This window comes from Dipodomys spectabilis, unplaced genomic scaffold, assembly GCF_019054845.1.
Source record: "Dipodomys spectabilis isolate Male_0828 unplaced genomic scaffold, ASM1905484v1 ptg000230l, whole genome shotgun sequence".
Lineage (NCBI taxonomy): Eukaryota > Metazoa > Chordata > Mammalia > Rodentia > Heteromyidae > Dipodomys > Dipodomys spectabilis.
Window position 1 is genome coordinate 2,285,965 of NW_024870907.1, and position 14,059 is coordinate 2,300,023.

The 14,059-nt window shown below is 47.3% G+C and overlaps 1 protein-coding gene across 4 annotated transcripts in view; it reads right to left on the reverse strand.

The window, feature by feature from the left end:
- Tcf20 (transcription factor 20) overlaps positions 1 to 14,059 on the reverse strand; it is a 177,665-nt gene that overhangs the window by 3,175 nt on the left and 160,431 nt on the right. For 2 of the 4 annotated variants that reach the window (XM_042697941.1, XM_042697942.1), the window contains exons 4-5: positions 5,074 to 5,123; positions 4,026 to 4,153 (exon numbers count right to left, since the gene is read on the reverse strand). In XM_042697941.1, coding sequence (XP_042553875.1) covers positions 4,070 to 4,153; positions 5,074 to 5,123 — 134 coding nt within the window. In that variant the 3' untranslated portion in view covers positions 4,026 to 4,069. The remainder of the gene's footprint in view (positions 1 to 4,025; positions 4,154 to 5,073; positions 5,124 to 14,059) is intronic. The other 2 variants (XM_042697943.1, XM_042697944.1) reach the window with 2 other exon arrangements.

The window sequence follows — 14,059 nt, forward strand, 5'->3', positions numbered from 1 at the left end:
AAAAAAAAAAAAAAAAAAAAGCTGGAAGTGGCACTGTGGCTCAAGTAGTAGAGTGCTAGCCTTGAGCTGAAGAGTTGAGGGACAGTGCCCAGGCCCAGAGTTCAGGCCCCATGACCGGACTCCCCCCCCCCCCCCAAAAAAAAAAAAATCTGTAGAGTTACTTCTTAAATGCTGTCCCTTTAAGTGGAGCGTGGCTCAAGTAGTAGAGTGTCAGCATTGAGTGAAAAAGCCAAGTGTGTAAGGCTGTGAATTCAAACCCCACTTTACACACACACACATACGTACAAACATACACATACTGTCCCTGGCTTGGCTGAAATGCCTCACACTAGTTACCTGGGAGGCCAGGGATTGGGAGGATCACAGTTTGAGGCCAGCTGAACAAAAAGGTAGTGAAACATGTCAACAAATAAGTTGACAGGCATGGTAATACAAACCCATAATCCCAAACAGATGAGAAACCACAGGTAGATCTTGGTCCAAGGCTGGTACCAGGAAAAACGTAATACTGTACCAGAAAAATAAAGCAGAAAAGGGCTGGGTGTGGGGCTCAGTGGTACAGTGAGTGCCTGGCAAGCACAAGGCCCTGAGATCAAAGCCCAACAGTTGGGGGTGAGGGGAAGCCGCTGTCCCTTCAGGAGGGAGAATGGGAAAGAAAGCTAGTTCTAGCATTTGGAGCTTTATAGACGATTTCGTCAGGCCCTCTGCTCTGGTCTGGACCATGAGCCTCCAAAGGACCTTGACTTCTCGAGTGTCCAGCAATGCTGCAGAAGGAGGAGAGGACTTTCATTTAGACAGGGACTAGAAAATGGAGGGCGTCTCTGAGGAAGTGACCTTGAAGTTGAGACTCAGAAGATGAGCTGGAGCCTACTGTGTGAGCTGGGCAGGCAAAGTGCTTCTTGCACAGGGATGTGAACATGCACAAGCCCAGCGGGAGGAAGCCTGGCACCAGAGCAGCCAGTGGTTGGAGCACTTTGCCACTGAGTCCCACTGGTTTTGAAGGCAAGGCAAAGAGTCTGGATTTTATTCCAACTGTGACAAGAACCTTTGAAGCAAGGGATGGTGCTGGGGGGAGATGTGCTTGCTGCTGTGACAAAGGGCTTCAAATGGAGCTGGTAGTCACAGCAGATAGGACACAAACTCGAGTTGACACCAGCCAGGAGACATGGACAGACTGGAGCTCTCCTCTGGGAGTGCAGCTTCAGGACTCCACTGGAGGAAGACTCCAGAGGGTGTGTCCTGTGGATGGGCTGCATGCTGCCTGGCCACTGGGGCAGGGAGGATGCTGTCCCTCTTCTCCATGCAGGATGTGTGAGCCTGTGGTGTCCCCTTGAGCCCAGAATGGAGAGTCAGCCTGTGTTCTCCTTTTTTACATGACAAGGACCCCCAGTCCAAGGATCCCACTGTCCAGGTCCCTCGTCTACTAGCCACAATGAGGCCAGAGAGTGAACAATTTCACCAAGGCCAGACACACAACCACAGGCCCATCATACAGCTTCCTCATCCTCGGAAATGGGGAACTGGTATTTTCTGCTCTACAGAGCACAGCTTCAAGGTCCCATCTGTGGCGTGTTGATCTCTCCAGCTCTGGCTGAAGGAAACTCACGCTAGGAGAGTGTATGGCAGTGAGCACGCTGTACTCGTGAGGCCTAGCTGCACCCTCACAGGGTTGGCACTACCATTCCTCTCTTATAACACAAACTGAAGCCGGGCACTGGTATCTCACACCTGTCATCCTCTACTCAGGAGGCTGAAATCTGAGGATCATGGTTCAAAGCCCCCGGACAGGAAAGTCCATGAGATTCTTATCTCCAATTAACCACCAGAAAACTGGAAGTGGTGCTGTGGCTCAAAGTGATAAGAGTGATGGCTTTGAGCAAAAGAGAGCTCAGGGACAGCACCCAGGCCAAACGAAACAACCAAACAAAAACCTCACGAACAACCACCTTGGCCACCAACAAAACTGAAAAAGAGACAGTAAGTGGCCTTACCCCTGTCACAGAGCACTTTGCACACCACTGTGTGAGAAAGTGGAGTGCTAGAGACGGGTCACATGTGCATGCCCGCTGTCCCTTCCCTGCCTGTCCTAGTCCCCAGTGATGGTGACTCTGCTCCCAGCAAGGACTTCAAGATGAGTGCTTCTCGAGGACCACTGGGGCATCCACACAATCCTGTGGTGCATGCTGGGTGTGAAGGGCAGTGACTGCCCTTGGTGTAAACTGGACTGAGAAGTTAGGAATAGCTGATGAGAGCACTTCAGAAGGACATGCTCTCTGTGTGATGGAGCCGGGGAAGACAGAGGGGATGTTTACCATTCTTGATAGGCCCAAGAATGATGGCCTAAATCCCCAAGAGACCTGCCCATCGAGCCAAGACACTCTTTCTCAAACACAGGCTCGACAAAACTAAAACATACTTGGACTTATACCTGGTGGCCCCTACAGAGCTTGACCATGGGGCATGCCAGAGGCACTGATGACAGAAATACCCTTGCGTTGGAACATGCAGAAGGGTAAAAGCAAGCAGTGCTCCAACCATCACCCACACCACCATCTTGCCCAGGGGACATAGCACCAGTGCAGGAAGCCAGGGCTTCTGGAAATGCACAGGCCATTTGATGCCTTACGTAAAGTCTATAGGTTTTCTCATTTGGTTCCTGTGACCCATAAACATGTAAAACATCTTCCACTTACCTCTACCACTCTGCTCCCTCCAAGAGGTAAAGAGAAAAACACTAGCAAAGCACTCAACATCCCTCCCAGGAAGCAGCAGACTCATCCCACAGTGGAGCCAAGGGGCCTTCTGTGAAGTCAGCGTGTATACAGCCTGGAATACACACTTTTCACCAAACTCTGAGATGAACTCAACTGTTCTCTCAAATTATTGTTGAATATTCTGGAGAAAGGCAGAAACCTCCCAGTTCTAACCAGCAATGAGGGTATGTCTCACAATACTCAGGGAATGCAGTGCGTGACTGTGGGGACTCAGATTTCTAGTCCACATAGAAGGCCCTCATTTACAGAGAAACACACCTCAGAGAACTCCCCAACATAGCTGTTCCCCTGCCTTCAGTAGCCAACACCACACACTATACCATTTCTCTCTTCTTCTTTACACTCTTAATTTTCTCATCCTACAGTAACTGAGCAGGGCAGCGGGGGAGGGAGGGAGCAGCAGCAAGCTCAGGACAATGGAGATCATGCTTCCAGAAGCCCGAAACTTGTAATTCTGTTCTCTAGAGGTGCATGCAGGGACAGCCTTGCCACATTCCCACCCAACATGCAACCACAGCACAGCACAACTGCTTGAGATTTAAAGTCTTTCTGAAAATTTTTTCCCCTTTGAAAAGGAGTGGGGTGTATTTCAAGTAATAAACCTTGAATTTTCTTTTTTCCAAATAACAAAACTAACAATCCCCCCTCTCTAAGTTTTACAGAAATATAGTCAATTAAAAAGAAGAATGTAGTCAATTAAAAAGAAGAGACCTCTGAGCCGGGGATCAGTGGCTCATGCCTGTAATCCTAGCTACTCAGGAGGCTGGGATCTGAGGATGGCGGTTCAAAGCCAGCCTGAGCAGGAGAAGTCCACGAAACTCTTATCTCCAATAAGTCACCAGAAAACTTCCAGTGGCACTGTGGCTCAAGTGGTAGCCGTGGGCCGGAGAGCTGAGGGACAGAGCCCAAGCCCCATCACTGACCAAAAAAAGAGAGAGACCTCTGACTTGGTCCCTCTCTGGAACAGAGAAAAGGGTGGACTGCTGCCAGAGGATCCCCACCCACAGGATCGTCCTAGCGGCTGTCACGCTGTCACACTGCCTTCAGGAGCAATGATAGTGAACAATTTTATGTGCCTCATCACAGCTATTCTGGGGAGCTGGATAACAGAAAGCTATTTTCTCCATCTGATGCCGACAGTTCACAGGATTCGACACTGGTGGTGTGGCGCGGGCAAGCAGGAGGCCAGAGGCCATGGCACTTGCTGAGAGCTGGGCGGGAGTGGTGGGAGCCAGGCCAGCCCCAACTCACCTGTGCTTGCTGTCCTCTCCATTCCCACGCGCGCACTGCCCCCCTCACCCCCGCTCCGACTGCTCTGTGCTGAGGCTGCCTTTTGCGTTCTTGTTCTGCAAGGGGGGGAGAGGGCATGGAAGGGGAGGCTGATGCCAGCAAAACCAAGAGATGGACAGAGGGACAGAAGACAGACAGTGTGGGAAAGGTGGGGGAAGAGGTGAGGACGGGAATGGTGCATGGAAAAGGAAAGAAAAAGCAGAGTCAGTACTGAATGACAAACAGGAGACACCCAGACGGGCTTTCTGAGGCAAAATATGACCATACACAAAAGCAAAGAAAATTTTGTCAGATCCTGGGTCTAGTTCTGGAAATGATTTGGGAAGAAAAGCATAGGCGTCTTTCAGGAGCTTTTTAAGGACAGACGGTTCTTTCTAGTATTTTCTGGCTCTAACTGGAGAATGAGACTGTGAGTTCCAGTGACCACAAGGTGTCAGTGTGACCTCAGCCAGGCAGGGAGCCACAGCTTGGAGCTTCATCCCAATCCTTGTGGCTCTTTAACCCATCCCCCCCGCCCCCATCAATGTCAGCTCAGAAACAGAATGTTGGTCTCCTTGTCTTCCTAAAAGAGGTGACCAAGAGACCCGTTCTTGGAGAGACTACCTGCATTATCAGGGTGTTTCTGCTGCACATACTCTGGGAGAGAAAGGAGATGGCTCTATTCTCTATTCTGGGAAATTCTGCACAGCTCACCATATGATCAACCTGTGGACTGGGTGTCTACTAAATTAAAGTAGAAATCAGTAGTTCCACTGATCTTGATCTTCTAATTTCTTTTAATGAACTGATAATGCTCTCCAAAATACCATAACCCTCCGGGTTCCTTCATACCCCAAGGGTATTTGGCTCCATTCTTTGAGGATCCCTTCAGCACAATGCCTCTCCATGTTCTCAGTGCCAGGAGTGTAGGTGGGACAGGCCTGGGTAAGGTCCTCCAAGCCTGGCCTTTAGGTTTCTCAGGAGGAGGCAGCCCCACTGGAAGCAAAGGCTACTGGGGCCCGTGACTCACCTTGTGCTTGGGGCACCTCACCGAGAAGTTCTCTTCATGCAGCAAACAATCTGTAAGACAGAAGGAGACAGTTATATGGAACTTGGGCACACTGGCACAGCTGGATCAAAGTGTGACAATGCTGTGACTTCAAACAGGAACACATAAGCAACACTCCAAACAAACCACCATAACTTTACTTGACAGAATGACTTAAAAGCTCACCAGGTTCTGTCTCAAAAATAATCAGCAAAAAAGCAGGGTTAGAGGCATAGCTCCAATGGTAGAACACCAATCTAGCACCAGTCTAGCCAAGGAAATGTGAGGTTCTGAGTTCGAGTCCCAGCACTACCAAAAGCGTTTCTTAAAAATTAACAAAAGTGGGGCTGGGAAGGTGGCTCAATGGTAGAGTGCTTGCTTCGTATCATGAAGCCTTGGGTTTGACTCCTTAGCACCACATAAGCAAAAAAAGCTGGAAGTAGTGCTGTGGCTCAAGTGGTAGAGCGCTAGCCTTGAGTTGAAGAGGTGAGGAACAGCGCCCAGGCCCAGAGTTCAGGCCCCACAACTGACAAAAAACAAACAAAACCACAAAAATTATTGAGCTGGGTGCTGGTGGCTCATGCCTAAAATCCTAGCTACTCCTAGCTACTGCAATCTAAGGTCTGTGGTTCAAAGCCAGCCTAGGCAGGGAAGTCCATGAGACTTTCATCTCCAATTAACTACCAAAAGGATGAAGTAAAGTTAAAGTTGTGGCTCAAGTGGTAGAACACTAGCCTTGAGCACAAAAGCTCAAGGACATCATCCAGGCCTTGAGTTCAAACCCCAGGATGGACACATACACAGAAAATTATTGGGATTCTTTCTTAAAAACAAAATAAAACCAAGTGCTGGTGACACACACCTGTAATCCTACCTACCTATTCAGGAGGCTGAGATCTAAAGATCTCAGTTCATAGCCAGCCTGGGTAGAAAAGTTCGTGAGACCTTCATCTCCAACCAACCACCAAAAAAAGCCTGAAATGGACCTATGGCTCACTTAAGTGGTCAAACACTAGCCTTGATAAAAAACAAAAACGAACAACAACAAAACCCTCAAGTGCCCAGGCCTGGAAAAAACAAAGACAAAACCAAAAAGGATGCTTGGTGGCTTTATAGCTCAAGTTGTAGGGCACACGGGCACACACACACACACACACACAAACACACACACAAATCTAAAATTTTAAAATAATACAGGAATATACTTATGATACAAAACTGCTAGAAGGACTAGATGCTCAAAACTATAGGGTATATGTCCTAATTTCATTAAAATCTTTTACATGTGTTAAAAAAAAAAGTAGGACAGCTACCAAAATGTAATAGGGAGAGTTATCTTTGGGTAAGATTATCCAATTTTTGTTTTTCTTTTAAATTTTCCTTATTTTCTTCTACATTTCCACGATGACATATTTAATAATCAAAGACAAAGTTCAAATAGTTACTGTAACCATCCTCAAATCTCAGCTAACCCCACCCACAAGCTCAAGGCATTTGAAACATTTGAAATCTGTACAGAAAGCCACCTGTTCAAGACAGAAAGGTGATCAGGCCCGAGTGCTGTGCTCTCATGTGTATCCCACAAGGCCTAGAGACACACCTAACACAAATCACGTATTCCTCACTGAATGCTTCAGAGGAGGCCCAAAGCCCATGAGGGTGCTTTTTATCCTCGAAGGAAAAACGATTCATTCCAATTTTTAACTTGTTGACAGCACCCTTAACGACAGCAAGGACACATCTGCTGCCAGGTGAGTCAAGCGCTGTGGCACAAGGATAGTGCATGGAACACAGTAAGAAAATCTAATTAATGAGTTCACTCTGTACACTACAGTTCCACAGACCCACATCCAGGTTACTGGTGCAGGACATGGTGGCAGAATGTTAATAAATATTGATCACAGATTCTCAGAGTGCCCAGGCACCATGGCAGGAAGCAGTCATGATACTTACCCTTATTAAATTTATGCTTTAGCCAGTTTAAACTGAGATCCTGAGTAGCGGCCTATGAACCCAAGTTGAACAGTAATAAAGACATAGTGAAACTTTCACTTAGTATCTGGAAAATCAAAAAGATGCTTTCATAATTTTGTGAGGATTTTTTTGGTACTACTAAGGTTTGAACTCAGGGCCTCAAGTGTGTCAGGCTGGTACTCTCCTGACTCATGCCTCCAGCCCCTTTTTACATTGGTTATTTTTTACTTTGATTTTGCCAGTCGGGCTTGAACTCAGGGCCAGAACACTGTCCTTGAGCTTCTTTTGCTCAAGGCTAGCACTTTACCACTTGAGCCATAGCGCCACTTCCAGCTTTTTCTGTGTATGTGGTACTGAGGAATTGAACCCAGGGCTTAATGCATGCTAGGCAAGCAGTCTACCACTGAGCCACCTTTCCAGCCCCAACACTGGTTATTTTTGAGAAAGGTCTCAGCTTTTGCCTACGCTCACTGGGCTGTGATCTTCATTTGTGCTTCCCCATGTCTCTGGAGATGAAATGCACCCCACCCAGCCACTGTGCTTTCTCAGTAGCTGGAACACTAAGCAGGTGCCACCACATTCATCACTGGTTAAGGTGGAGTCTTGCAAACTTCCTTTTGCCTGGCCTGGCCTCGATCCCTCAATCTCTATTTCCCAAGTACCTAGGATTATAGGCTTGAGCCAATGCAACTGGCTTTAGATCTTGGGCTGTTTTATTTTTTAGATAGGCTTCTTACTTCCTGTCTAGATATGGGCCTTAACTGATTTGTCTATTTGAAGGTTTCCATCATAGGTGGGATGACAGTGCATGCCACCATGCCTCACTATTGGTTGAGAAAGGGTCTTGTGTACGTCTGGGCTGGCCTTGAACTGCAATTCTTCCACTTTCAGCTTTCCAAGTAGTTAGTTTGGCATCTAGCTAACACCCACTCATCTGCCTTTGGAGTTTGAACTATCTTGGCAGAGGGGTAGGGCAGTAGCCTTCTCAGCTCCCAGGGCCAAGAAGTCAGCCAATGGTCACTAACTGCCAGGACCCTCCTTTAGCAAGCAACAAGCAAGCATATCAGTAAATGCAATGTGTTAATTCAAAACCCTCAAGTATATAGCATGACCGAGACTCCTGCTGTGCCAATCTGCCAGAGAGTTTAAGAACAGCAGGAGTCATACAACTAGAGCTTGGGGAAGCACTCTCTCCTTACCTGGGCTTGGGCAATTCCACGCCCCTAGTCTCTTGCCTGGGCCATGGCACCTGTAGAGCTTGGCCAATCTGATGTCACAGTTTACAGAAGAGAAAATGAGGGCCATGATCAGAACAAAGAGCACCCTCATAAAGGCATAGGTGGTTTACTTGCCTCAGTGACCAGCTATGACAAGCTATTAGTAAAATAATGTCTAAAGTTAGAAAACACTTTCCTTCTGAGTTAAAAGCAAAAGAGAAAACAGTGTAGGTACATATTAAGAACAAATGGAGCTAGTGTTAGGCTTTCTGGAAATGATCTGTCTGTCTGTCTGTCTGTCTATCTAAATAATTTGGGTGCTGGTGGCTCATGCCTGTAATACTTGTTACTCAGGAGGCTGAGATCTGAGGATCTTGGTTCAAAGACAGGCTGAGCATGAAAGTTCGTGAGACTCTTATTTAACCACCAAAAAAAGCCAAAAGTGGTAGAGTGCTAGTCTTGAGTGAAAAATCTCAGGGATAGCACCCAGGCTCTGAGTTCAAGCCCCAGGACTGGCACACATACCCACATACATATACAAGCCGATTAGAGACAGTGTCCACCTCTGCCCTTGCAGGAACACTTTATAGGTAAATCATCTTTTCTGTTTTCATGTGGATGTTGGGCCATGAGAAACTTCAATTCTCATTCCTGGCATGAGCTAGAAACGAGCTAGAGCTCTGAACCTGGCAAGGTAGAGGAGCCTCTCCTTTGTTATCTCAAACCAGGCACAATAAATGCAGTGACATCCTTTCTGAGGACTGGGTCAGGTGCCTGGCCACTGCTGTGGTCAAGCAGCCAGACTTCGTTTGCTCTAAGGCCCGGGCGCTACCCTACACTTCACAGAGGAGCTGGTGAGCATTTCCACAGGAGTCAAAAAGCACACAGCTTGTCAGATCATTGCACTCACAAGGTGGCCACACAACTTTCATTGTGAAGCTCAAAGGTGGAGGGGTGGAGACTCACGACTGCTGAGCATCTTCCCTAAGATGCTCATAAAGCTGCAGATACTCACACCTCAGGTGGAGGATGGTGACCTCAAAAATGAGACAAGAAAAACAAGGGGAGAGGGGTCTCATGTCTGTTGGATGTGCTGCGCACCCGATGCTGTGTTCAGCTCAGCTGCATCTTCCTCAGTGCGCTGACATTCTCACACTGGGTAAGGGGTGGGGGATGGGGCAGGGCGGGGGAGTGGAGTGTTGGAGGACTGAGACACAGCCTTGCTGAAGGAAGGCTCAAGCTCCTGGAGCACATGGAGGGCATAACAGGCACTAGGATTGGTCTGTGAAGCAGACAGCAGTCCCCTCAGGGAGAGGCCAGACCCTTGTTCTGTAATAACCCACTCAGGGCTCTGACCCCACTACTTCAAGATCAAAGTCTGCAGCAGAAAGAGCAGCTTTAGCATGTTGCTATAAAGGTGGCTGCAGAGTGAAATTCCAAGCTGTGTTTCTTCATGAGTTAAAAAAAAAAAAAATCCCCTCCAGGCAAGATTCTTTATGCACAGTGGAATTATTCATGAGCTACTACAGCCCCTTTCCCCGTTCTGTCTTAATTATTGTAGCTCACTGCATTAAATACATTAAAACATTACACACACACGCACACACGCGCGCGCGCGCACACACACACACACACACACACACACGCGCGCGCGCGCGCGCGCGCGCACGCACGCTCGGTATGGTGGCTTAAGCCTATAATCCTAGCTACTTGGGAGGGGGAAATCAGGGATCACAGTTCAAGGCCAGCCTGGACAGAAAAGCTACAAAATGACTTATCCAAGACACACAGAAAAATACAAACATGAAAACTAAAGCCTGGTTCAGTCGTAAAATGAGACCCTATCTTGAAAATAACCAATACAAAAAGGAACTGGCATAGTGGATCTGGTATAGAGATAGAGCACCTGTTCAGCAAGTGCAAGGCCCCGAGTTCAAACTCTAGTATTGCCAAACAACCACAACCAGAACTCATGTTCTTATTACTGCATTCTCCACTTGGAGCCACATCTTGTGTCTATGATACAACAAGCCGCATGCAACAGCTATGGTGATGTCAGAAATGCAGGATATCATTCTGGCATCAGACACCCTCAAAAGACAAAGCCTGTTTCCATGGAAACATCCTAGCAATAATAGTTTTCTCTGACACATCAACACACTGGGTTTGGGTGACTAAAAACAAGGTAGAAATATAAATGTTAGCCAGGTGCCGGTGGTTCACACCTGTAATCCTAGCTACTCAGGAGACTGAGATCTGAGGATCTCGGTTCAAAGCCAGCCCAGGCAGGAAAGTCCATGAGACACTTATATCCAATCGACCACTCAGAAAACCAGAAGTGGTGCTGCAGCTCAAGTAGTAGAGCACTAGGCTTGAGCTGAAGGGCTGAGGGACAGTGCCCAAGCCCAGAGTTCAATCCCCACGACTGACAAAAAAACAATACAAAAGTTCTGTACAGGGCTGGGAAGGTGGCTCAGTGGTAGAGTGCTTGCCTCGCATGCCTGAGGCCCTGGGTTTGATTCCTCAGCACCACATAAGCAAAAAGAAAAAAAGCCGGAAGTGGCGCTGTGGCTCAAGTGGTAGAGCACTAGCCTTGAGCTGAAAGGCTGAGGAACAACGCCCAGGCTCAGAATTCAGGCCCCACGATCGGGCCCCCCACCCCCCAAAAAAGTTACACCGTTCCTTACTCTACTGAACAGAAGATTGCTTAAACCCAAGGATTATCATGATTATGGCTAGAAAGTCAGTCAAATATTTTTCCTAGATGTAAGATATAAGAATTTTTGAGAAGCAAGCTTCTGGGTCCTGGCAACTTGGGTTATTAAAAAAATTGATATGGGTCAGGTGTTGGTGATCACATCTGTAAGCCTAGTTATTCAAGAGGCTGAGATCTGAAGATCACAGTTTGAAGCCAGTTCCAGCAAGAAAGTCAGTGAGACTCCAGCAAAAAGCTGGATAAGAGCTGTGGCTCAAGTGATAGAACACTAGCCTTGTGCAAAAAAACCCTCAAAGCCAACACCCAGGCTGAGTGTTCAAGCCCCAGGACTGGCACCTGGGCATGTGCAAATGAGCGTGCACATATGCGTGCGTAAGCACACACGCTCACTCTCATGCAAATAAGTGAATAATTGAATAAACAAACACTGTACTGCTCATGATGTGGCCTTCTTGTGATGCTTCATCAGAGCATGTTTAGAACTTTTAGCAGAAGACTGAAGCTACCTGTAACCAAAGAACAGCCCTCCTCTCTACCAAGGAAGTTTCTCTTCTTCAACTGAATACACAGCTTTGGGAAAGACACACATGGGGCAGTGAGGGATAAAGAAGAAACAGTCTATTTAGTTCTATCAGCACAATCAACCCTGGCCATCATTGGTGACAGATGTCAGGGCCAGATCGCCTTCATGTCTGAAGCTGCTTCTATGGTTCCAACTCTGCACTCAGAAGGGCAGAGTGCACATCTGGGGCCAACAGCCTTGTCTCAACCTAGCTCAAACCTCCCTCTCACCACCATCTCCCATTAAGGGATGTTGCCAGGTTAACAGGGTAGGCAAACATGACTGGCTTCTGGCTGGAATAGAGAGATGGTGTGGCAAGCTTTCCTTAGAGGAGAGATGTCCCCACCACCTTGGTCCTTTCCTAAGAACTGCAACCATACTACCTGGTTTGATCAGGGTAGACTCTAAGTCTGTGTTATCCAGTTACAAGTCACACAAAGACACTTTAAGTTAAAAAAAAATCCAGGCCAGGAGTGGTGGCTTATACTTCTAACCCTAGCTATGTGGGAGGCCTCCACAGAGATTGGAGGATTGTGATATGAGGCTAGCTCAAGGGGAAGGGGAGTTAACAAGATCCTATTTCAAAGAACAAGCCACAGTGTGCTGTAAACATGCCTGATTCCCAACTAAGCAGGCAGAAGGGTTAAAGTCTGAGGCTAACCCAGGCAAAAACCACAAGGTTCTATGAAAAATAACTGAAAGAGGGCTAGAGGCGTGCCAATCAAGTACAGGCTCTAAGTTCAAACCTCAGAACTGTCAAGAAAAGTTTTTTTTCCCCTTAGTCCCATTAGTCCAGTGGTCATCTCTGGCTCTGGCTGCTGTACAAGACACAAATGTAGAGCATTCCCACCTCCATGGCAAGTTCTCATCCCTTGACAATCTATCCCAGGAGGCAGCTGGGCATGGGAAGCAGATGGTCACATTCACAGTGGGCCCTTGCTGCTGACAGGGGTATGCTCAGGTAGGACGAGGTTAGACCTGAGTGTGCATCCTAATGTTTCTCAATAGAGCCCCAATGTGGAAACCATTGCTTACCTAGCAACTGAGTTGGAGAGCTAATTATGACAATACTACCCATTCAAAATAATCACCCCAAACAACACTTAAGACTCTTCATTTAAAAACAGGAAGCTTCAAACCAAACACCTGGTGTAACTAGGGGCTACACAATGAAAAGAAATAGCAAGCATTGGCTACTAAGAGAAGACTTAATTTCCATAGTACAGAACATGCCAGACCGTGACCCAGGGTGAATGAGCTCAGACAATTAGGAAATCCTTGGGGCAAGAGGAGGAGGATGGAAGGGACAGTCTAAAGCCCAAGGACTCCAAGGTATCAAGGCTGGCTGGCCAACAGTGCCCCGATCATCCCACTGTCCTTTGGCACATTCACATACAACCACTTTCTTACTTTTTTAGTGAGTCCTGGGGCTTGAACTCTGGGCCTGGAAGCTGTCCTTGAACTTTTTCTTTGCTCAAAGCTAGCACTCTACCACTTGAGCCACGGATCCATTCCTGGCTTTTCTGGTGTTCATTGGAGACAAGAGTCTTATTGGACTGGGCTTACTTCAAACCTTGATCTTCCTATCTCAGCCTCCTGAATAACTAGGATTACAGGCATGAGCCACTGGCTTTCCCAAGATTTTGATGCTCTGAGTCAGACCTGAGACGGTCTTTTCCTTCACAGACTTTCTTCTTTCAGCACCTCAAATACTGCAACTATGTCTACCGCAACAGACGAAATGTAGTGCCCCTTGCGATACTACAATAAGAATTATCTATCTTGGGCTTTAAGTCCCAGTTCCTGGCACAGAGCTCCTAAAATGCTTGTAATTTCTTGAAATACAGGTGGGTGCTAGGAAAATGTAAACATTTGGCCTTTTCCCAGGTTCCTCACAGAGTTCCTATGCCCTCATACCTTCCAGGTAACAGGAGCATCATCTGTCACCTGGTGAGAGTCACGTAATGAGGTGATTCAGTGGCTTTGGAAGGGGCTGTTCACCAGAAGAACTGAGCCATGATTAGGATCTTAGAACTTTCAAACCTGCTCATTTTCTGCAGAAGGGGGAGTCGTTCACCAACTGCACATGTGTAATAAATCCCCTATGAAAGTTTCTGAGCTGTGAGAGCATTGGGAGGGCTTTCAGGCTGGTGGACATGTGGAGGTCCTTGGATGGTGTACATCTGGGAGTACTTGGAAGCTCCCGGGCCCCTTCTACTTACCTGTAATAACTCTCCTATTCAAGTGTCTATCATAATAAATGAAAGTAAAATGTTTCCTGGGGTTCTGTAAACAGCTCTGGCACATTAATGAAATCTGAGGAGGGGTCCTGAGAACCTTGATTTATATGTGGTTATTCAAAGGCACAAGTCACCAGCTGGAGATTGAGACTGGTGTATGAAGTGGGGATAGTGAACCCATAGTTCAGATGAGCTGAGTTGAACTGTAGGCTACCCAGTTGGCACGCACTGGAGAATTGCTTGGTGTGCAGAGAAAAGC